The sequence below is a fragment of the Curcuma longa genome, chromosome 17 (genome assembly GCF_044706935.1).
Source record: "Curcuma longa cultivar G26 ecotype Majalengka, Jawa Barat chromosome 17, ITB_CL_G26_1.1, whole genome shotgun sequence".
Taxonomy (NCBI): domain Eukaryota; kingdom Viridiplantae; phylum Streptophyta; class Magnoliopsida; order Zingiberales; family Zingiberaceae; genus Curcuma; species Curcuma longa.
The window spans coordinates 2846535-2869833 of NC_133877.1; the positions used below are offsets into that span (position 1 = coordinate 2846535).

Here is a 23299-nt window from a genome sequence, read left to right on the forward strand (position 1 = left end):
ATTCACTCTGCGAATAAGCCCAAATCAAGAGGCTATCTATCGACCGACGGCGATGGCGTCGTCGAAGGCAGCGAAGGAGGTGGTGGAGTCTCTGTACGAGGCGTTGTCGCGGGGCGACACGGCGGCAGTGGCGGCGCTGCTGGCGGAGGACGTCGAGTGGTGGTTCCACGGGCCGCGGCGGTGCCAGTACATGCGGCGGACGCTGACGGGGGAGTCCGGCGGCGCGCGCGACTTCCGGTTCCGGCCGCGGCGGGTGGCTGAGGTCGGCCGGTGGGTGGTGGCGGAGGGGTGGGAGGGCAAGCACGCCTACTGGGTCCACGTCTGGGCCGTCGACGACGCCGCCACAGGACGGATCACCCGTTTCCGGGAGTACTTCAACACCGCCGTGACGGTGCAGGCGCTGGCGTCTCCGCCGGACGCCGGGGCGGGCTCCGCCGCCGTGTGGCAGAGCCAGGCACGGGCCCACTTCGGCGGCCGCTCCCTCCCCGGCCTCGTCCTCGCAATTTGACGATCCGTTAGCTTATTGGGTGGGCCCCAATAAGTTTATCATATTGGGCCGAACCCAAAATCGGACCGTTCAATAAGTATCTAGATCTTATGGGTCAAATAATTGTAAATCAGAAAAATATAATGACTCTTGACGTGGCATCTCTGTGTCACTAGTAGTTCGAGTGTAGGTTTCAAACCCTCATCAACTGTAGTTTCTCGATTTACCTCCTCACATATAGTCATGAGATCTATCGTGTGGAGCCGCTAAGATGGCAGATTCCACTTTTTACATAAGAAAAGTAAATTTCAAACCTTCATTGTTCGAGTAAGTTGTCCAACCCCTTGCATACCACACCGTATCTTTGAGAGCGTTCAATAAGTCATTAGTGAGGCAATCATTTACGGCAACATCATGAAAATATTGCATGTACATTTGCAAATTTAGTAAAAAAATAAATAAATTATTACATCTAAATTTACATGTATCTTATAAAAATATATAATATAATATTTATAAAGTCTATTAAAATCTAGTGGCCATCAAATATTTGTTATTTTAAAAAATATTATTGGATGACGTACATCAAATAATTGGCATCGAATCTAATTTGATAGGCGTACCAGATCATAGACCACAAATATTCATGCCCTAACAAGGCACCAAATAGCACGTGAAATGTTATACAAAATTGTACCATTGGAAAGAGATGGATCGAAATGATTGAGATTGTGAGGTTTGTTAAAGAGTTTTTGTTCTTTATGAGAAAAAAATAAATAAATATATATATATATATATATATATATATATATATCTGAAAAAATAAAAAATTATTTATTATTTTTCTGTGAGTGTACGGGCCCGGCCTGTTTAGGGCCCGAATGCTACAAACCAAAATGTAACGGCAGAAACTGCTACAACAAGCTGTAACTAAATAAAGGCAAAACGTTACACTCGTGAACGATGAAAACGCCTATCAGATCGGCTTCTCCCTCGGCGACGTCGCACTCGGTAGCCCTAGTTTCTTCGATCCTCGAACGCTAAGAGGTACGATTCATATGCATATCTGGTGGTCGATTTTCGATCGTAGATCCCCTTTTTCTCCGTGAATTCTCGTTTGTATCCTTTTTCGATCGGTCTTTTGATGGATTGCATTCTCTTCCTTGTTTGATTTGGTCGATTTTTTGCTCGAGGAAAAGCGAGATTTGTATATTGATTCCTCAGATCTGTAATCCTTGTTCAGTATGCGCTCCTTACAGAAAAGTGAAAATAGTGAGAAATCTGGGAACTGGATCATTTGGAGATAGGCTTTGTTCGATCTGTGAATTTGATGATAACTTTGTTGTTGTTGATGATGTAATATAACATCTGATCATCGAAGATCTAGTTAAATTTTATTCTTTGCTTCTGTTAAGGACAGATCATACAAAAGAGAGTATATCAAGCGACTTGTTTGCCCAGTTGATAGGTTGAGAGTTTGGCTTGTCATTGTTGTCGGATCAAGACTAAGGCATCTCTGATTCTATCTTGTGTTGTTCTCTTCGGCACCATCCAAATTCCAATGCGCTAACCGAAGCAATTTTGTGTGTTTTGTGTTTCATTTACAGTCGAAATGGTTGCCAATGGCGGAGCACCGCCTAGAGGCAGCGCTGCGGCAGCTGCTAGCTTGCGCCGGAGGAGGCCAGGCGGTGCGGCTGGTGCAGCAGCCGGCGGAGGCGCCAGCACAATGCTCCAGTTCTACACTGACGATGCTACAGGGGCCAAAATGTCACCCAATACGGTTCTCTTCATGAGTATCGGATTCATTGCGGTTGTTGCTCTCCTCCATGTCTTCGGTAAGCTTTACTTAGCTCGCCATTAGAGGAGCTTCAAAGGTTTACTTTTGTCGATCAGAGTTGGACTATTTTGTTTGGTGTCGAGTCATGGCGGCAATTTAGCTAAGCAATATGAGATATCGATAGTGTCTATGAGCTAACCAAAAAGATTTGTCATGAAAGATCATGATGAGTTGAAGCCCCCTACTACTTCCTTTCGATATTTCTACTTTTGTCATAAAAGATCATGTGGATGAACATTATGTCTTGGAATCTTGTTCTTCTTCAATAAAAAGTGGAATCTGTCACTCTTAGCAGTTCCACACAATCTGTTCACATGATATTTCTACTCGATTAGTTTGATCTAAGATCTTCTTAATTTGGACTCAAAAGGGTTTAGGGTTGATCAATTTCACAGGCAAACTTGCTAATGAATGCTACTCAAGTGCCTAAATGTTTCCTCCAAGGAAATGCAAAAAGCATAATTAACATCATCAAAGACACAAAAGAGAATTTGACTAAAATTGTAACATCATCAAAGACACAAAAGAGAATTTGACTAAAATTGTTATATATTGAAATGAATTTGATAAGTTAGAATGATTTTAATTAAATTTAAATAAAATTGGGGGGAAAAATTTAATATATAATATTTATATAATAATTTTGACAAAGTGAATTAATTATACTAGTTTTTTTAAGATAAAAAAATGCGATGAAGTTTTATTTTAATATTTTTAAATTGAAATGTCTTTATATGATAATGAAAATAAAAAAGTTTTTTTAATAATTAGGATTAAAAATAGTAAAAACTTTCGAATCATTTTGACAAATATATATATTTAATATAATATTTGTTCGAGAGGAATACATAAATAGTAACATGGCCGCCAGATCCCTTCCACGGATAGTTTCTACTTGCTGTCACTCTCTCTCTCTCGTCCATTCTCCGCGGCAAAAGGCAAGGGAGGCGACGACTCGAGATGCAATGGAGGCCGCCAGATCCGCCGCAGCCGCCCCAATCAAACCCCAATTTCCCTCCATTCTCGCCGCCGGCCGCGCCGCCGGCCCCCATGTTCACCGGTCCCGACCCCACTCCCGGCTCCCACCACCGGCGGGCCAGATCCGAGTTCGCATTCCGCATTCCGGATGATCTCGACCTCGTCCCGGGGGATTACCTCGCGGCGGGGGCTGCCGATGAGGTGGGCTCTGAAGATGACCTCTTCTGTACGTTTATGGACGTCGAACCGATGGAATGCAAGGTCGAGGAGAGCGGATCCGTCGCAGAGGCTGGTCCTAATTGCGGAGCTTGGTCTGCGGAGAGCTCCGGGGACAGGAAGATCGGAAATCCCGCTGGATTGGCATCGGAAAGGCGCAAGCATCGACATAGCGTCTCTATGGACGGCTCGTCGATGATGTCGTCCGCGCATCTGAGGGGTGAAGGAGAGTTCGGGGACGTGATAGAGGCGAAGAAGGCCATGACCTCTGAGCAACTTGCGGAGCTTTCGGCCGTCGATCCCAAACGAGCCAAAAGGTACCTCGTCTCTGTTAGATGAAAGTTGGCATCTTTCACTTCATGTGAATCCCGTGCTTGATTCTAAATGTGATTCCGTTCATTTTATCATATCACATGTCAAAACGGTGACTCACTTGCAGGAGATGAATAGCAAATGTCGCAATCATTATTTATTATTGTTATTCCATCAGGGATAACTGATACATATAAGCAGCAAACAAATATTATACTAGCACACACAAAAACTCAATTTAGATACCTGAGTAACGACACAGGCATACTTTGACTAGGACCTTACTGGTAATTCTAAATGTGCAAGTTCTTTTTTGAGTAGAAAATAATATGAGTTAGTCATGAAAACATATGAATTTCCTTACATGTTCTTCAATTTTACTTCCCGAATAAGCACGTTGGTGTATTGATGCTTAATATTTTGCAGTATATGCATCTATCAATGAAATGCTTAGATTCTATTTGAACTTTGTCAATGATGTGGTAGTCTCATGGTTCAAAAATTGGTGCATGTAGAATTTTGGCTAATAGACAGTCTGCTGCTCGCTCAAAAGAAAGAAAGGCTCGTTATATAACTGAACTTGAGAAAAAAGTGCAAACCCTCCAAACTGAAGCTACAACTCTCTTTGCGCAGCTTGCATTGTTTCAGGTGTGTTATTTTAGATTTATTCTTCTGATTGTATGAGCTATCTGAGCAACTAACTGTCCAGAATGCTATTTTCATCACTTGTTTGATGAGAAGTGACAGAAAATGTTAGACAATGAATCCCCTATGTGCTCATGCATGGCTAATGGATTGTGCAGTTTATCATATTTCATTTCAAATCATCATACTCTGCAACTAACTGAACATTACCTGTGAAAGCTTTGTCTAATTATTGTTGAAATCATCTAGTTCTTCACACATTGTCCTATGTAGTTTTCTATTATGTTAAGGAGGTCAAGGTATGGTCAACACATTATTCATGTGACTTAATTCCTCTTCTTTCTTGGTACTTTATGATATCCATATTATAAGTGATTCCTTAGTGGATATTTATTTGATTATGATCATTATCATCATCAAGTGTGTTTGCCCAACTATTTAGAGTCAACTATACAAATACAAATCTTATCCCTTCATTGAGCTCTATGCAAGGCAACATCATTGGTAAAATCCAAAATAATTAAAACATGATCTATTACATTGACAATTATTCTTTTGGTCTCTTACCACTTGCACCTTCAACTCTAACAAATTCAGCTTTTCTAACTTTAGAATTTGTTGGTCGTCTATGAACATGTCTATACACACCATTTCAACTTTTTTTTTCTGATCTCTTATTTTATCATCTGCTGTAATTGCACTTAATTGTTCTCAAATATTTGTACTTTTACTTTCTTTTCTAATAATTCCACACATTATCTTGACATTCTCATCTCTACTATCTTAACTTTTTTTTACATATCGTTTCTCAATAGTCCAAGACTGTCATAATATATAATCAGTCATACGAAAGTCTTAGAAAATTTTCCTTTTACTTCAAGGAAAACACATCGATCATGCAAGACTTTAAAAACTCCTCTTCATTTTCACTACTCATTCGTTAGTAATATTCTATTATTGATATCTTTATCAATATACCCTTCTTGTTGAATAATAGTTCCATGTATAAAACTTGTACAGTCTTACTTACGGGGGATTTCATGTGCATTCATTATAAACAATCACATCGGTTCTTTACTTATTGCTGAAAGTACATTTTTATATATTCAGTTTTTGTTTGAGTTGTCTTAAAATCTTTAGTTTCTGAAATTTTATCTATAATTCAAACTTCAAATTTAATGTAGGGGGGGGGGGGGGGGGGGGGGGGGGGGGGGGGGGGGGGGGGGGGGGGAATGGAAAGTAGGTTTTGATTCCAAGAAGATATATAAGGGTTATAGTTATGTTAGTTGACTAGATGAGGAAAAGAGGTGCAAGCAGAGGGAGGCATTTGGTTGTCCTTGGTATAATTAAGAGAAGGTGTCACAAGATGCTACCCCATGTAGTTGAGGTCGATGCCTTTTCTTGTCGTATGGTGTTACTTGCATATTTGTGGCAATAGGATGACATATTATTACTCCTTGTGCCTTCTTTATTGATTATCTTGGAAAAAAAGATGACCACTGGAAAACTAATTATCTCTAACACTTCTCTTTCTAGAGAGACACAGCTGGGTTGTCTGTAGAGAATACAGAGCTTAAGGTACGGTTACAAGCTATGGAACAGCAAGCTCAGATGCATGAGGGTAAGACTTGTTCCCCTTTGGTTTCATAGGCTGTCATTTTGCTTCTTGGTTCTCTGAGATTATTGTTTAGACAGACTAAGAGTGATTTAAATCTTTCTTGCTGAACCATGGGGTCAGTAAATTTCCAGTATCCAAAATGCTGTTTCTTAACTTTGCTTTAGGAAAACTGTTTGTTTAATTCCTGGTACAATATACCATTCTAAGTTGTAAACATTGCCAATATATGGCGTTATGCCTCTCGATCTGGCCATGTTTTAAGAAGAGATTTTTGTTTAAGACAATCATTTTGATATGTATGGACAAATCAATGCATAATATGGGTTAAGCAAACTTGCAAATATATGTTAAAAAATTACTCTAGAGTCTAGACTAGCGGAGATAAGTGGTAAAACTAACATAGGTAATAAGTAGTGAAACTACATGCTACTCATTACAATAAAAACAATATTAGAAGAGAAACCAATATTAAAAATATTCAGACAATAATAAGAATTTAAAAACCAATGCCTTTAGTAATCCATTTCATCCCACCAAAATTTTCTCAATCCTTGCTTGTCATGCAAAACTACTATATTAAATGTTGTACTAATAACTAATAAAAAAGGAATTGCACATAAGAAATAATACTATCATGGTTAAATTCACAAGAACATTTATATAAAAGCAAATGACGTTGTAAAAAAAGATTCCATGAAAAATTTTAATAATATTTTAAAGAAGAGAACAATATTTTTTAGATGGAGGAATTAAGAAAATACCTTAATGTAAAGAGAGAATGTATAAAAGAATTTGGAGGGCAAACAAAGCATTCGTGATGACATCTTACAATGAAGAAAGCCACAGTCATCACACGAAAAAGAATGCTTCACACTTGGATTTTGCAGGATTTTGGTTTAGAAGTACTATTTTCCAATTTTATAATATAGCTGATGAAGCCGATGGCATATATTAGGCTTTAGGAATAAGAAAAGTGGTGGATGGATCACCACCAAATTATTCATGTATTCTTTCTGGGATTAGAGATTTGTTGATTTAGAGATGGACCAGGTAGCTATGGATATTAGATATAGAATTAAATATTTTTGTTAGTTGTCACACTACAGAATAATCTGAAAATCATCATAAACCCAGGCCTCAGCAGGTCCAACATCTCAACCATGCCCAAAGCTGCTTGAATCATAGGCATCCAAAGGTGCTTCTTACCAAATTGGCAAAAAAAAAAAGGAAATTATTGTCAAGGTCCTATGTTCATTAAAAATATTGATATATACCTGTGTATATGTGGGCAGGTTTTTTACTTTCCCATTTTATCAAAAAGATCTTAGATACATCCACCGTGCATCATATCTTGGTTCCTTCAGTTTCTTATTTTGATATCTTAGAAACCAGATAGATAAAGGAAATTGAAGATATCCTGAGAGCTCATTTATGTGCTGTTTGCAAAATAAAGCCTCTTTGGTACCCCAGCACCAACCAATTAGTTGAAGGGTAAAACCTTTGCATTTCATAGCATAATGATCTTGTCTGCTGCATGTCATTCTGAAAGGTATTACTGATGAATCCTGTAGCATAATTCTTCATTTCTTAGCAAGATATGTGAATTCTGCATACATGTCTTTTGTCTCTTGTTTGTTTTTAGTCATATGCTGAATTCTAAATTGAAGTTCCTTAAGTTTATCGCTCTTTGGCTAGAGTCGACCTTCCTACTAGCTTGGGGTACAGACACTTGTTTTTTTTTTTTGTTTCTTCCAACATTTCTCAACCATGTCAATTATTTTCTATATTCATGAATAGTGAGCATCGACATTGGCTCCAGGACTAGAATTTGCTAGGTTTGTGTTTCTGTCACCATGGCGGTTTCTTCCTTGTTTTCTAGCAGACACCAGTTTCAGATCAGGCATTTCGGCTCCCATGTTTCTGGTGATTTCAGAAGATTTCTTCTGTGTTTCTTTTGCAGCACTAAATGAAGTGCTGAAGCAGGAACTCGAACAGCTCAAGTTTGTGACAGGCGAAATATCGAACCCCAGCAAAATGTCTAATGGGAGGTTGCATCATGTAACTTATGATTCATCATTTGCGCTTCCCGACCAACAAACACTCCACCAAGCTACCCAGTTCCATCCTCAATTCCAGCAGTTCCAGCCTGGTGTCTCAAGTAGCTACTTTTCTGGCCCCCATAACTCACTTTCCGATTCGATAGGACAAGATTCTACTGGAAGGCTGCAGGAATTGGATGTCAGTAAGAGTTCCTTTGTGAAGGTGGAGGGGTCCTCAAATTCTCGGAATGGAAGCAAAAAGGCTTAGTGTGGCCGTTGCTTAAACTAATCATTGTTGTGGTGCAGTATTCTATCTACTCTATTCTTTCTAGTAGAAATTGTATCCAATTTCTTTTTGTTCTTAAAGGAGTGCATTTTTTTCTCCTTTTTGGCTTGGTAAGTCATGTTTCTAATTTGTAATACTATCGTGTTTTGTTTTGATAGTTCTGTGTTTATTTGGTTATTTGCTTTCATTTGGATTGTTTCCTGTATTACTCTCATTTATGAAATTCCCGATTTGCCCCTTTTAACCAGTGATCTAGGCAAGCCTGGCCGCCGGCTTAGTGAACCGGCCTATCTGGCCTGGTTCATGATTTGCCTTTTTAAAATTTATTTCTTAATGTGAGATCCAATTCTTTTCTTATATTTTCGGGATTTTCTTCATGTATTTAATTATTATTACTATTATTTTTGAGAGGAAAAATAAAGAAAATAATAACAATAATAATAAAGAACAACATTATCAACTGTCAATTAAGGAAAACATTTTGAAATCAAACAATTTGTAAACTGAAAACGAATGTGTTTGTTAAGAAAATAAAGGTGCAAGTTATGACAAACTAAAGAATCGACGTTGCTTCCTCTGAATTCTCTAAAGCCTTCATCATCGGTTAATTTATCTTCGCCGGAAAGATGACGTCCATGCTGCTGCCGGGATCGAACATAGCGTCGACGAGCTCCGCCACCGAACCCTCCACGTCTCTGCCGCCGCCCTGTGCCGGCGCGCCCATTCCATGCAGCCAATCATGGACCCGCCCCATCGCCGCGTGATGCGACGGAAACGACGCCGCCGGTGCCCGCTGCATGACTTCGCCGGAGCGGACGTCGATGGCGGCGAGGAGGAGCGAGGCCGGGAACGTCTGACACGTGTGCATGCCGTAGTAGGTGACCTCGAAGGTGAAGGGGTCGTCGTCGAGCCGCTGCACGTGCTTCTTCGCCTCGCAACCGTAGAAGCTCTTGTGCGTGCACCGGTAATAACTCCTGTCAAAATTATAAATTTATTTTATTTTATAAAAATAAAAAAACAAAATTATTATCATATTAAATTAAAATTAAAAACCTAGGAAATCTCGAATTGAGGATGTCCTTTTGGCCGTACTTCCGCCACGTGTGGCCGTCGTCCGGTGGGTTGTCCACGTTCCCGGTTCCCATCGCCGGCACTCTTATCGTCGTGTTCGTCTTCTCCTTCCTAGCAATTAATCCATCAAGCCAAAATTTTAATCAAAACGCTTCGTTGACTCGTTAGCTTGGTCAACGCTTTGACCAGTTACCTTCCGAGTCAACGAAATTTAACGAAGCGGCAGTTTCATTTCCGGCGGAGTTTCCTCTAAATTAAGAATATTAATTTGAGAAGAAATTAATTTTTATCCAAATAGATTCTACGGCATTTTAAAAATAAGGTAAACTAATTACTATTCTCCGACTTCGAATTCCACGAACCTCTTCCTCGACGGCGGCGACGCGCCGCCGCCTCGGCGCAGCGCCGCCCTCCAAGGCCGCGGAGGGCTGGGGCATGCGCTCCCTGAGCGCGGCGGCGGCCTTGTGGAAGGCGGCGGCGACGTCCTCGCAGGAGGCGAGGAGATAGTGGGGGTCGACGGAGCCGGCGGGGAGGCGGAGGGAGCGGTCTAGTTCGCGGGCCAGACCGCAGGCGTCGAGGATTTGGGTCAGGATCCGGTCCATGTCGGGTCGACCGGTTGGGATTGGGACAGGATTTGGCATACGGGAGACGAGAGTGTATATATAAGAGGTGGATTTGGAGAGATTAGTTATAGTGTAAAGAATGGGATGAGAAAGACGACTAAGGACTTGGTCCGAGTCAAGGGGTTTATTTTGATTCTCGGGTCGCAGGGAAGACCGTCCCGGTCTAATTTAACTCGAAGGTCTTCATCCCTTTCAACAACTTGAATGTTCTTATTCCACAATTTATGGCTCTGGATTGAATAAATTCTAAGTTTTCAAGTCTATTGATTCTTGCTTTCTTTCCTATTGACTTGAAGCCATATATTTTCTTTAAAAAAAATTAAATTAAATTAAATTAAAGAATTTGATATATTAATAATATAATATTATTTCTGTTGAGATCGTCTCGTAGACCTGTCACCAATCATGCAGCACCAAGATAGAAGAAGATGAGCTCTGGGACCTGCAAGCACCAACACAGTGAAAAAGAATGTCAAAGGATATCCCTGGCTTCGATCATTCTGGCGCTCAAGTCAGTCATTGAGGAAGAAGAAGGAGCAACAACTTAAAAGATTAAGTTGTTTGAAGATTGTGGGATTGCGTTATTGCGTACTTGTGCTTGCAATATCAGGAGGTTATATAGACAGAGAGGAGAGAAAATCATACCAGCTTGTCTTACCGTTAATTAAAGAGAACATATGCGCAGTGAGATTTTGTCAGAGGAGCTGCCTTTCATTGTCAAATGATCTACATAGTGAAATCTTGTCAGAGGAGGATCTGCACAGTAAGATCTTGTCAGAGGAGTTGCCTTTCATTATTAAGGAGAATATTATCTTGTCAAAGAGAAATCTTATCAGGATCTTATCACAATCATTATGGTAAAAATGTCCTCTCATTGTCATAATAAAGTCATATCATTAGTCATGATACGTGAGACAGATTGTTAGGTCCCATAACTTCTTGGCGGTGGTGATGTGACTACCGTGCTTGGTGAGTTGAAAGTGAGACTCTTGTTCTCAACACCTTGATACTTGGTTTGGCCAGGACAAAGGAACCGAACTTGGAGTTAGGCAGACCGTGACTGTCAGAGTCCGAAGTAAGATGGATCAGGGACGAGTCGGGCGAGTGGCCGAGTAAATGGACGAGTGGCTGAGTGAGTGGCCAAATAGGGATCTAGACGAGTTGAGTGAGTCAGAATGAGTGGATCCAGTCAACTGGTCAAGTCAAATTTGACGGTTGAGTCTCTCTCCGTCTATCCAACATGTTCGGACAAGTAACCCTTCTTATGTCTTTGCGGGCTAGTCCTAGCACCCATAGCAAATATAAACTTAATTTATAATTAATATTATATTATAATAATTAAAATCATAATTATATAATTGTATTAAAAAATAAAAATATTTTTAGAAATAAAAATGAATTAAGCGATTATTCGTCGTCGCCGAACAATTCTTCTAGATCCTTCCGCGATCGACGACGACGATTCCCCCAAAGCCATCCTTCGTTCATTAAGTCTCCTTCTCCGGCCTCCTGCAGAGTCCCCAATGTCGCCGGACGCGATGTTTCTTCTAGGGTTCCTCCTCGGGCTCCTCCGCCTGGGCGAGGCTTCGATCCACGAGTACTCCAATGGCGTCTTCGCCCCGCGGTCCAACTCGTTCTTCTTCCACGGCGGAAGCGAGGGTCTCTACGCGTCCTCTGAGGTCAACATTACCGCCCCGGCATCCGACGGCAATTCCTTCGTCCAGTGAGCTTCCCCTCCCTCTACTCTTTCCGATCCCGTACTTTTTGCCTCCGATCCGACCAGGGTGGCGAATTTTGTACATTGCTCTCTTCTCGGCTTAGCTTTGATTGGATCGTGCTTGATGTCGTTATTTGTTGTTGTTGAATTGTTTGATCGAATTCAGGAACTTCAATAACTTTGGAAAAAACACTAGGCTTCCCGTTCCCTCATTGGCATTGAAGAAACTGATATACGAGAGTATAGTAGAATTGCTATCCTCGAAAGTGCTCTTTTGCAACATTGTGTAAAAAAAATGCAAAAATTGTACTTGTATCCCCACCCACCCACCCACCCACCCACCCAAAATCAAATATTTCTAATTTACTTTAATGTGTTCCTTGGATGTTTTTTTTTCTCGTTTGCATAAACAGTTACATTAACCAAGCGGAAAGAGAAATAAGCATAGTGGTTGTTTTTTGTTTTGTACTTGAACAAGCTGTACCTTAAACTTCGTCTCAATTTGTTGACCTGTATGCCAATATATTATAGGGCAGTGTTGCATGCACACTAATTGCTAGAAAGATTGACAAGAACTGACGTATAATAGCTCAAGACAGAATTTATTAGGATACTTATTTATATTTCTCTTTTGTTATTCTGTATAATATTCTTCGTATGTAGGTAGGCATTCGATGTTTTTTTCCTCGAGGATTTACATTGGAATTAGATAGCCTGGTGCACTTTAAACTTAATAGAATATATACAAACTAGAGATTGACACTGATTACAACCTGAATAGAGATAGGCTTTAGGCCTAGAGATACTTCATCAGAAATATATGGTAATTTTTTATGATTAAATGGGTATCATTTCTCTCAAATATAAACCACTATAGCTAGTCAATGTATCCTCCAGGTTTGATCTTGTAATATTCAAACGGACAAAAGAGTCAGCATCCAAGCATGGTGATATGCAGCAAAAGACTGGATTAATAGAAGCTATACTAGTTGAAATCCAAGATAGGGACAAGATTGATGGGAGATTCTTAGGCACTGACAATATATGCTGCACGCGTGAGTTGCATGATCAGAATCTCTGTAAAGTAGGAGAAGTGATCATTCGCCCAAGTCAGGATAACTCAGATGGACCAGTACGTGTGCAAACTTTCTTTGCTGGGAATGATGAAGAGGCAACCATGAATGCACAAGCTATTCCCATCAAGAAAACTGGAATGTACTATCTTTACTTTATGTTTTGTGATCCACAACTTGTGGGCACTGTAATTAAAGGTAGAACTGTTTGGAGAAATCCACACGGCTATCTTCCTGGGAAAATGGCCCCTTTGATGACATTCTCTGGATTCATGTCATTGGCATATCTTTTACTCGGTCTCTTCTGGTTTATCCAATTTGTGCGACATTGGAAACATACACTGCATCTTCACTATCATATTACAACAGTTATTGCTTTAGGCATGTGTGAAATGTCTTTTTGGTACTTTGAGTATGGAAACTTCAATTCTACTGGAACTCGACCTATGGGTATAACCATTTGGGCAGTCACTTTCACGGCCATCAAAAAGACTGTTTCTCGCCTTCTGCTTCTTGTTGTTTCAATGGGCTATGGTGTTGTCAGACCAACATTGAATGGCATAACAATGAAAGTTACTCTTCTTGCGATCGTATATTTCATTGCCTCGGAAGCTCTAGAACTTGTTGAGCATTTGGGAAACATCAATGACTTTGCTGGAAAAGCTAGACTGTTCCTGGTGCTGCCTGTTGCTCTTTTAGATGCAACCTTCATTGTCTGGATGTTTTCATCATTATCAAAAACTCTAGAAAAGCTTCAGGTAACTTTATCCATGACATCCATGTTAGATTGCTGTTGAGTTCACTTGATGATTGCGTTACACACGTCTTTGTTTTTGCTAGTAGCTATCACATTTCATATTCTGCATCATATAGTAAAAGAGGAATGTGCAATCTATGAATGAGTTCATGTAGTCTTTGACAATGACTGTTTTTTGTGGCATGAGGTTGTATGTCAGTACTGCCTTGCATACTTCTAAAGCACGATGAGCTATAATATAAAAGCTGGCATGCCATTTTGTTTTGTGCTTACATATGTGCAACTGTACTTGATGGTTGACTGATTTAATGTAAAACTCTTGCCTATTTTCTGCATTTAATTCCTTGGTTGAAGCCTGGAAGTTTAGTGAACAAACCAAATAGAAAATTTGTACACAAGCTCTGGATGTAGCATTTTAGACATTGGAAGGTAATTGGAGTTGATTGAAGAACTTTAGAACAACGTTTCCAAAAAATCTGCACATATAATAGATTAAGCATCTTCTTGTGCAATCTTTGAGAAGCAATTGTTCAAGATTTATAAGAAGTGAAACATAAAAAATGGGCAGCCCAGTGCATGAAGCTCCCGTTAATGCGGGATCCCGGGAAAGAGTCTATTGTACGCAACCTTACCTTGCTTTGCAAGAAGCTGTTCTCGAGACTCTAATCCGTGACCTCTAGGTCACACGACAACAACTTATCATTGCGCCAAAGTTCCCCTTCCTGAGAAGTGAAACATAAGAGAAGAAATAAGGTTGCAACAGGGAACAAATGCTATAAAGTTGGGAACTCCCTCCTCTTTAAATATTACATTTAGGATTTAATTCTAAAGTTGGCATTTCATAATTCATCAATGGATCAAAAGATCGAGTTGTCCTTTAGACCTATTTACTATTTTGTGCATCATTCTCACAAGTGTTTTTTTTCATCTTATGTTGAATTAATAAAGTGGAACTGATATCAGCTGAAGTGCAACCTATCAATCACGAACATCTACATGCACTTGCAATGTAGACTCCAAATTTATGCGTCTAAATAAGAAAAGAACTGAAACATGATCACCTCATGCAAGGCTACTAAACCAGGTCTCTGGTATTGCTTGATGCTCTTGCATCAAATTACGCAACTCTAAAGATTACTATTACAACATTCAAGTTAAAAGGGCATGTGTCTTATTCTACATTGTTGATTTACTGATTCTCTCTCACCATTTCAGCTTGCACTAAATATTGGCATGTTGCTTCAGGTTAGGAGAAACACAGCAAAACTGGAACTATATCGCAAGTTTACCAATACTCTTGCTGTTTCTGTGCTTCTATCAATTGCCTGGATTGGCTATGAGGTAAGAAGAAGCCATAGAATTATAATTAAATTGAAGGAGTTAAATTATCATATATAATAAAATTACTTAAGCTGAAGTGACTTATTTATGCTTCATTGCTTTGTTCCCACAAGGCAACCTTGTATCTCTATCCATGTTATGCTATCCCTTTTATACGTCTTACTGGGGTACCTAGTTTGACCAGCATCTATCGTAAGAGGAGGTTAAACACTTACCAAAACCCTAACCTCAGATATAATTGTTTTTTTCCTTTGGCAAAAAAAAAATAGCATTAGGCTGTTGCTAATCATATAAAGTTCTCAACATCAAGAAGAGATAGACATGCGGCATAGGCAGAGTGCTTGTTGCAAATGTGTTTATTTTAGCCATGAAGCGATGATTTTCAGCACCCCTGTAAAAGCAGTTTATTCCATTTATTACTTTCTAGTTAACCTGAAATACACTCATGTTTCATTGCAGTTGTATTTTAATGCAATTGATCCGTTAAGTGAACTTTGGCAAAGGGCTTGGATTGTCTCTGCATTCTGGAGTGTTCTCTCTTTCGTACTCCTTGGAGTTATCTGCATCCTGTGGGCTCCATCTCAGAATCCAACTAGGTACACCTTGGTGTTTTTTCTTTGCTCGTCGCAGGGTTTTTGAAGATTCTTTTCTTTTTTCTATATGAAGTAAAATCTGTGCTGAATAAGTTGATGGTGCTGCTCTCAACCTTGATGCACCTTTTATATTTGAAATATCAATTCCTACTTGAAGTTCTGCCTTGACAACTATCACTACCGTAAAATTCTTCCATTTATGGCTATAACTTCATTTAATTATATGATTAGATTGTTTATAGACTTTGCTATACATCTGTGTGGTTGTGTTACATGCAGATATGCATATTCAGAGGATACAAATGATGACTTTGATGATGAGGGTCCTCTTACTAGAAGCGGTGCCAGAGGAATTGGTGATCCCTTGAGCAAACTGGAAAGGAAGGAAAGAAAGAACATTGATCATACATTTGTGTCGGCAGGTGACCATGAGGAGGATAAAAGAGAGTAGTGGAATTCCTCCCCTTCATGGGGTTTGGATCTACCTTTCTTGTTCTGGTATGCCACCTAATCACTTCTTATCATGTATGTTAAGAAAATCTAGATAATTGGTTATAAAACTTTTACTTGGTCTTTACAATTTAATCTACCTGCAAGCATGTTTTGACTATTGTTTAACGTCAGTGAGTTCAACTTACGCAATCTGTTTGTATAAGGTTAGATATCTTATTGAAAAATTAAATTTTATTTAATTAGTTATAATGTAATTAGAAATGTTCTATCTAGCTAATTGTTTTGTAAAGCAGTTTTATGAAGTTGGAGGAACTAAGATAATAATTTAACTTACACTAAGTCATGATAGTTATTAGATAGTAATGTGTAATTTAGTTGTTATTTATAAAGATGGTAAATAGGTCAAAAATAGGAAAAGATGATACTATCTAGATTAAAATAGACACTTGATTTTGTAAAGCAAAAAAGGAGAGGATGGGTAAAGAATGGATAATGGCTGTTCTTTTTTCCAAATCAGCACGATGCAGTAAAAGAAAGGAGAATGGTTACGTCTATGATCCATTCATGCCAAATTGTGGACACTTAAATTATCAAATCATCTTTGATTGAAATGACGTTCATTTTGATTTTTTATTAAAAGGGCACCCACTTTACTAAAAGAATGGGCAATGGATGGAAGGATACTGGAGGATAGAAAAGAAGGGCAAAAATCAAGAGCGTGTCCTTTTAGTTTTTAAATCATCAAAGGAGTGTTTCATTTTGATTTTTTATTAAAAGGGCACCCCCACTTTACTACTCAACGTGGACAATTATCTAAATGTCTTCTAGTATTGTTTTGTATTATTATCTCACATCTAATTTCTGAACTACTCGAGCATGTTGTAGTAGTTACGAAATTATAGCTGTTACAACGTGAATATTAGATGGGCATATGGGTGAGTAAAAGTTCGGTTAAATCGAATTAACCGACCAAACCGATCGAATTTAAAAATTCAGGCCGGTTATTTCGATAAAAAAATCAGTTATGTTGGATAATTTAATTCGGTTTCGATTTTTAAATTTGTAATTCAGTTAAATCGAATAAATCAAAATTTTCAATCGAATCAGTGCTGCACCACTGTAGTGTTGGTTTTGAAAACCAGCACTACTATGGTGCTGGTTTTGAAATTCGGTTAATTCGATTTTCAATCGAATTAATTGATGTTTTATTGATTTGATTTGTTCGATTTTTATTGGAAAGATTGATCGGTTCGGTTAGTTTTAAAAAATTTTGATTTGTTCGGTTTCGGTTTAATCAGTTCGGTTGGTTCAATTTTGTATTGATTGCTCAATCTTAGGTGAGCGTGAGCATGCATCAATAATATTCATGTTGTAGTAGCTACGATCGTAACTACTACAACACATACTTAATATGTTAAAATATATTTATGTTGTAACAATTATAAAACCGTAACTGCTACAACGTATACTTCACATATTCAAAAATATTCACGTTGTAAAAGGGACGTCCTTTTGATTTTTGCCCCTCTATAAAGATGGTAAATAAGTCTAAAGATAGGAAAAGATGATACTATCTAGATTAAAATAGACACTTGATTTTGTAAAGCAAAAAGGAGAGGATGGGTAAAAGAATGGATAAAGGCTGTTCTTTTTTTTTTTCCAAAGTAGCACGATGCAGTAAAAGAAAGGAGAATGGTCACGTCTATGATCCATTTATGTCAAATTGTGGACACTTTAATTATCAAATCATCTTTAGTTGAAATGACGTTCATCCAATATAGATGGATGGATGGAGGACAGAAAAGAAAAACATGGGTAGCAACATATAATGATATTTTGGAATATAGAAAAAAAATTAATGAATACCACAAGGTCAAACAAACAAATTAAGTAAGAGTATTGGACTAGGATATTTGTATCAAGGGGGATATGAAAAAATTAGCTGATGTTAGAAACTTGATTAATTATGAACATCAACATACTTATCAATACAATTTTTTTTTGGAATTTGTTATGTTGTTGTATAAATGTATTAGTTGTGACCTACAATGATCTATATGTTCTTGCTTTTCGGAGTCAACATCTGATTGACTGGGTTTAACACTTGATGGAGCACTAATACAATCACTTTAATGAAACATTTGACAACTTGAGCTGTTAAATAGGGATATTCTATTTACTACAGTACTAATATGAACAGATTTGGCCTACCCTCTGCTGAATGTCATTATACACTTTATTATCTCCACATTTTTTAAAGCATCTAAACTGGAATCTGATTGGCCTTACAAAGTGATTGAGGCTTGGGATAAAAAGCTTACCTCCAAAAGACACAGTGGTCTAAAGTGAAGGTGCAGGGGGGAAGATGAGGAAGAGGAAAATGAATCCAATTAGTTGGATCTGATTGATCGTTGTTCATTGGAGAATTCTATTCACAAAAAGTATTTAATTAGAAACTTTTAAATCTTGCAAGATAGAACAATAGAGAATTCATGAAAAACCTTGATAACCTGCATCTAATCTGATATTCTCATTCGCATCACTCGAATAATGGTTTTGTTAATTATGCCTTTGATCTTTCCAGTTTGTCCAGGTTATCAAGGTATACCCAGTCTTTTTTTTTAACCATTGAAGTATATTGTTATGTTCTGTTTGCCCGTTTTAATACAATAACTTGAGCATTTTTAGCTATCAATTTCAATATTCTGTTTTTTGTTTTGTGCTACATGATTGAAACTACCTCTCTGATTTACGGTTTTATTTTGCCAGGAAATACTACTGTTCCCAGCTCAACGATCATATTTATCTGTTTATCACATATATAGAGAGAGCTGCATCAACATAGGTGAAAATATTCGATATAATCGAGTTGGTATTTGTCATATAAGAACAGTGATAAAATTCTCCAGAAAATAATCTGTTGAGAGAATAAAATCCTTCCTACCATATGGAAAGATCGCTTCAAATCACTATGAGGTCAGCATTGAAGAGCTTACCTCTTAACCTTTTATCATGTAGGATGGATTTATCTTAAAAATAGTTATTTAACTTTTTTTGACTTGGGGGTCAAGGTCTGGTTTATTAATTTCAAATATTTTGATCATGAAAAAATTATTAGCTAGCTTAGAAAAAAAATCAAATTTTATTCTATTGATAAAAAGAGAATTAGTTGACTCCAAGTCAATTCCTACGACCTTTTACCTTTAAATTTATTTTTAAATTATTTTTTCACCTAAGATTTAATTTTTAAAATACCTCTAAATTCTATTAACGATAAAATGCCCCTCGATATTTTGTGTTTTACTATCAAAGTGATAATGCCCACTACTAATTAAGCACTTTAAATGATAATTGAAAATAAAACAATTTTGCTAGTTAAAGGTGCTTTAACATTCAATAAAAGTAGGATAATTTCCAAATGGTAATTAAAAGATACTTTAAAACAAAAAAGATAAATTTACTTTTTTTAAAAAAAAGATAAATTTGCCAATAATTAAAGACAGTAATCACCATCAAGAGCAAGCGTCTTTAATGGCGCGCTCTCGAAGACTTTAAACTAACGACTTAAATGTCCCATCGCCATTTCCACAAAAAGCGCTGCTTTGGGGACTCGACTCGTACACCTTCACGCCGTCCACGTTGCCTGGGCCCAGCCTGCCCGCATCCATCCGACGGCTGCCCGCCGCTTGATCGGCCAATCGGACCCCGCGATCCCGCCGTTGATCCTCTGGCAAACAGCTGGCGCGACGCGGTGGCGTTCGGAGAGGGAGAGTTACCACCGCCACGTCGGTGGTGGATGAGAGCGAGAGGAGTGATGGCGCCCAACCTCACACGATTTTGAGGACGCAGAGATTGGAGAGTTAGGAATCCTGCGAGAGCCGTTTTTCTAAACCTCCGCCCTCTCGGATATCGCCGGAGGTATCATTTTCCTTCCTCTCCTTGCTAGATCTGCCTTCATTTTGACGATTTTGAGTTCGAACTCGATGTTTCTGACTAAACTTGCAGGATTTTTGTTTTCTGTTTCCTCGTGTCGATTTGCTGTTTGAGTTAGCGAAAATGCGAGAACTTGAGTGAGATTTCGAAGTTTTTCCCTTCAAGATCCGGTTTCTTGCTGCAGTTAGGGTTCCTCCCTGCCTAGATCGGAGTCCCTCCTTGCCATGGTGAACCATCACCATTTCAGATGGCCCTCGGCCTTTCTCCTTGCTTCCTTCCTCTTGCTCATCGCGGCGCCGGCGCCGGCGCCGGTCTTCGTCGCCGCTGATAACTCCACGTACATCCCCAGGGATTACATCCTCCTGAACTGCGGCTCCTCTGGGCGGACCACTGACAATGATGGCCGGTTTTGGAACGGAGACACTGGATCGAAGTTTGCCCCTTCGCTGAACTCCGCCGGCCTCACGGCCTCCAAGCAAGCCGCCTCCTCGGTCCCGGAGGTACCTTACATGACTGCCAGGATCTTCACCTCCCAGTACACCTACTCCTTCCCCGTCGGCCCTGGCCGCAAGTTCATCCGCCTCTACTTCTACCCTGCCAATTACTCCACCCACGCCCCGTCCAACGCCTTCTTCGACGTCACCTGCAACAACCACACCCTTCTCAGCAACTTCAGCGCCTTCCTGACCGTCAATTCTCTCAACTACGACAGCCTCACGCGTGTGTACTCCGTCACGCGTGAGTACTCCGTGAACACCTCCACCGGCGGGCTGGACCTCACCTTCACCCCATCAAGCTCCCACCCAAATGCCTTCGCCTTCATCAACGGCATCGAAATTGTGTCGATGCCGGACATCTTCACCTTACGAACTCCTAACCTTTTCATGGGCGGATCTTCCGTGTCATACTCCATAGAGCCAGACATGGCGATGGAGACGATGTATCGGTTCAATGTGGGCGGCAAATTCCTCTCCACCACTCAGGATTCAGGCCTGTATCGCACTTGGAGTGATGATACAGAGTATATCTTCGGGGCCGCTTCCGGCGTGACCTACCCCAACGACCCCAACGTCACAGTTGCTTACACTGCCGGTGTGCCGAGCTACACAGCGCCCCTGAATGTTTACTCGACCGCGCGATCCATGGGACCTGATAAAAACGTCAACCTGAACTACAACTTGACATGGATCGTCTCGGTCGATGCTGGTTTCTACTATCTCGTGAGGTTCCATTTCTGCGAGATACAGAATCCGATGACAAAGGTGAATCAGAGAGTGTTCGATATCTTCGTCAACAACCAGACTGTGCAGAAGAACGCCGATGTAATCGCCTGGAGCAAAGGGATAGGCAGGCCTGTGTTTAAGGACTACGTTGTCTTTCCGATAGGAAGTGGGCAGATGGATATGTGGGTTGCTCTCCATCCAGATCCTGAACTGAAGCCACAGTACTATGATGCTATCTTGAATGGGCTCGAGGTCTTCAAGATTGAAAACGGCAATGCTAGTCTCGCCGGACTTAATCCGCCGCCGAGACCTCAGCCACCACCGGTGGATGCTAGCTGGATTTCCGGTCGGTCCACGAGCCGCAAGAGCAGAGCTGCAGCCATCGCCGGTGGAGTCGCCGGAGGGTTAGTTTTTCTAATTGCTGGTTTTTGTCTTGTGGGATTCTACAGGCGCCGCAAGGCGAAAGGGAAGGATGGAGGTAGCAGCGACGGGCCTTCCGGCTGGCTGCCTCTCTCACTCTATGGCAATTCTCATTCGGCGACATCAGCCAAGACAAATGCCACCGGCAGCTCCTCCTCGCTCCCCGGCAACCTCTGCCACCACTTCTCGTTCGCGGAGATAAAGACTGCAACCAAAGGTTTCGATGAGTCCCTCCTCCTCGGCGTCGGAGGATTCGGAAACGTCTACCGTGGGGAGATAGACGGGGGGACGAACGTTGCTATAAAGCGCGGTAATCCGATGTCCGGGCAAGGCGAGCATGAGTTCCAAACTGAGATTGAGATGCTGTCGAAGCTCCGGCACCGGCATCTCGTCTCCTTGATTGGTTATTGTGACGAGAACTGCGAGATGATCCTTGTGTATGATTATATGGCGCACGGCACACTGCGAGATCATCTATACAAGACTCAGAATCCACCCCTCACCTGGAGGCAACGACTTGAGATTTGCATCGGAGCTGCCCGGGGACTGCACTATCTCCATACGGGCTCCAAGTATACCATCATCCACAGAGATGTGAAGACCACAAACATCCTGCTAGATCAGAAATGGGTTGCTAAGGTTTCAGATTTTGGTCTCTCCAAGACTGGCCCGATGCTCGACCACACCCATGTCAGCACGGTCGTGAAGGGTAGCCTTGGATATCTTGACCCGGAGTACTACCGGAGGCAGCAACTCACCGATAAGTCGGATGTTTACTCGTTCGGGGTCGTGTTGTTTGAGGTCCTTTGCGCGAGGCCAGCTCTTAATCCGGCACTTCCAAAGGAACAAGTGAGTTTGGCTGAGTGGGCAGTGCACTGCCAGAAGAAGGGAATGCTTGAAGACATCGTTGATCCCTACCTGATGGGCAAGATTGCACCACAGTGCCTCAAGAAGTTCGCGGAGATTGCCGAGAAGTGTGTGTTAGATAACAGCACAGAACGACCATCCATGGGGGATGTTCTCTGGAACCTTGAGTTTGCCCTCCAGCTGCAGCAGAGTGCTGAGGAAAGTGGCAGCATCAGTGCCGGTATATCTGATGAAACTCCTATGACCATTAGAAATAAACTCGTCGATGATCCATCCATGGAACCGAGTATCACGACAACATCGACCACTTCGACAAGTATGGAAGGGCAGAGTCTAGCGAGCGTCGACTCTTACAGCTTGACCCCTAGTGCTGTGTTCTCACAGATCATGAACCCAAAGGGAAGGTGAGATCAAAGGTGATCAACGTGGAACTCTAGCCTTTTCTTTTCTTTTGCTTTGATAGTAATGTCTTTGTTACCTGAATTTGTTCGAGTTTGCATAGTAATCTTATTCGACATTGAGGTTTCAAATAACCCGTGGACCTTGAATGTATGTATCTTGTATTGTGTACTCTTTAGATTGAAATGGTTGTGTAACAAAATAAAGAGGTGTGTGTTTGTTAGTAGAACTAGAATATTTTGTTATGTTAACCAGATTGAATTGGTCCTTGGTTTTAGATTTCTGTTAATAACTGCTGAACGCAAAACTCCTAAGAAATGGCCTGCTCCACCTCCCTTGATCTCTGCAGTTTATCAGATCATCAGGTTTCTCCAAATTAGGAGTAGGCTTTTAGCTTTTCATTCCCTTTCG

General features: G+C 40.4%; 6 protein-coding genes across 7 annotated transcripts; 5 read left to right on the top strand and 1 right to left on the bottom strand.

The window, feature by feature from the left end:
- LOC141811962 (senescence associated gene 20-like) lies at positions 1-718 on the top strand. Its single transcript, XM_074700045.1, has one exon. The coding sequence runs from the start codon at positions 53-55 to the stop codon at positions 506-508; it is 456 nt and encodes a 151-aa protein (XP_074556146.1). The 5' UTR covers positions 1-52; the 3' UTR covers positions 509-718.
- Positions 719-1458: 740 nt separating this feature from the next.
- Positions 1459-2626, top strand: LOC141811678 (protein transport protein Sec61 subunit beta-like). Its single transcript, XM_074699708.1, has 2 exons — positions 1459-1534; positions 2095-2626. The coding sequence occupies exon 2, from the start codon at positions 2100-2102 to the stop codon at positions 2346-2348; it is 249 nt and encodes an 82-aa protein (XP_074555809.1). The 5' UTR covers positions 1459-1534; positions 2095-2099; the 3' UTR covers positions 2349-2626.
- A 621-nt stretch (positions 2627-3247) lies between these two features.
- Positions 3248-8570, top strand: LOC141811616 (transcription factor RF2b-like). The gene is made up of 4 exons (XM_074699633.1): positions 3248-3835; positions 4346-4478; positions 6012-6096; positions 8054-8570. Exons 1-4 carry the CDS (start codon positions 3285-3287, stop codon positions 8398-8400), a joined length of 1116 nt encoding a protein of 371 aa, XP_074555734.1. The 5' UTR covers positions 3248-3284; the 3' UTR covers positions 8401-8570.
- A 452-nt stretch (positions 8571-9022) lies between these two features.
- On the bottom strand, positions 9023-10131 carry LOC141848247 (WRKY transcription factor 55-like). Its single transcript, XM_074736303.1, is given in 4 exon segments — positions 9023-9392; positions 9472-9600; positions 9852-9884; positions 9886-10131. Coding segments are annotated over 4 exon segments (777 nt in total). The 5' UTR covers position 10131.
- A 1427-nt stretch (positions 10132-11558) lies between these two features.
- Positions 11559-19063, top strand: LOC141848646 (uncharacterized). 2 transcript variants are annotated; one of them, XM_074736697.1, is made up of 6 exons: positions 11559-11835; positions 12727-13660; positions 14905-15000; positions 15460-15596; positions 15873-16091; positions 16687-16843. In XM_074736697.1, exons 1-5 carry the CDS (start codon positions 11636-11638, stop codon positions 16042-16044), a joined length of 1539 nt encoding a protein of 512 aa, XP_074592798.1. In that variant the 5' UTR covers positions 11559-11635; the 3' UTR covers positions 16045-16091; positions 16687-16843. The 2 variants fall into 2 exon arrangements, with proteins under 2 accessions (XP_074592798.1, XP_074592797.1); XM_074736696.1 differs by lacking the exon at positions 16687-16843 and adding an exon at positions 18816-19063 and having other exon boundaries at positions 11560-11835.
- Positions 19064-19706: 643 nt separating this feature from the next.
- On the top strand, positions 19707-23165 carry LOC141848468 (receptor-like protein kinase FERONIA). Its single transcript, XM_074736500.1, has 2 exons — positions 19707-19964; positions 20052-23165. Exon 2 carries the CDS (start codon positions 20204-20206, stop codon positions 22895-22897), a length of 2694 nt encoding a protein of 897 aa, XP_074592601.1. The 5' UTR covers positions 19707-19964; positions 20052-20203; the 3' UTR covers positions 22898-23165.
- Positions 23166-23299: the final 134 nt, after the last annotated feature.

What these genes read in the sequence shown, in the direction of transcription:
- LOC141811962 (XM_074700045.1), top strand. Translation starts at nt 53, where the DNA reads ATGGCGTCGTCGAAGGCAGCGAAGGAGGTGGTGGAGTCTCTGTACGAG.
- LOC141811678 (XM_074699708.1), top strand. Translation starts at nt 2,100, where the DNA reads ATGGTTGCCAATGGCGGAGCACCGCCTAGAGGCAGCGCTGCGGCAGCT.
- LOC141811616 (XM_074699633.1), top strand. Translation starts at nt 3,285, where the DNA reads ATGCAATGGAGGCCGCCAGATCCGCCGCAGCCGCCCCAATCAAACCCC. An exon ending in GATCCCAAACGAGCCAAAAG is followed by an intron (nt 3,836 to 4,345) that starts GTACCTCGTCTC and finishes TGGTGCATGTAG; the next exon opens with AATTTTGGCTAATAGACAGT. An exon ending in GCAAGCTCAGATGCATGAGG is followed by an intron (nt 6,097 to 8,053) that starts GTAAGACTTGTT and finishes TTTCTTTTGCAG; the next exon opens with CACTAAATGAAGTGCTGAAG.
- LOC141848646 (XM_074736697.1), top strand. Translation starts at nt 11,636, where the DNA reads ATGTCGCCGGACGCGATGTTTCTTCTAGGGTTCCTCCTCGGGCTCCTC. An exon ending in GACGGCAATTCCTTCGTCCA is followed by an intron (nt 11,836 to 12,726) that starts GTGAGCTTCCCC and finishes TGTATCCTCCAG; the next exon opens with GTTTGATCTTGTAATATTCA. An exon ending in AAACTCTAGAAAAGCTTCAG is followed by an intron (nt 13,661 to 14,904) that starts GTAACTTTATCC and finishes ATGTTGCTTCAG; the next exon opens with GTTAGGAGAAACACAGCAAA.
- LOC141848468 (XM_074736500.1), top strand. Translation starts at nt 20,204, where the DNA reads ATGGTGAACCATCACCATTTCAGATGGCCCTCGGCCTTTCTCCTTGCT.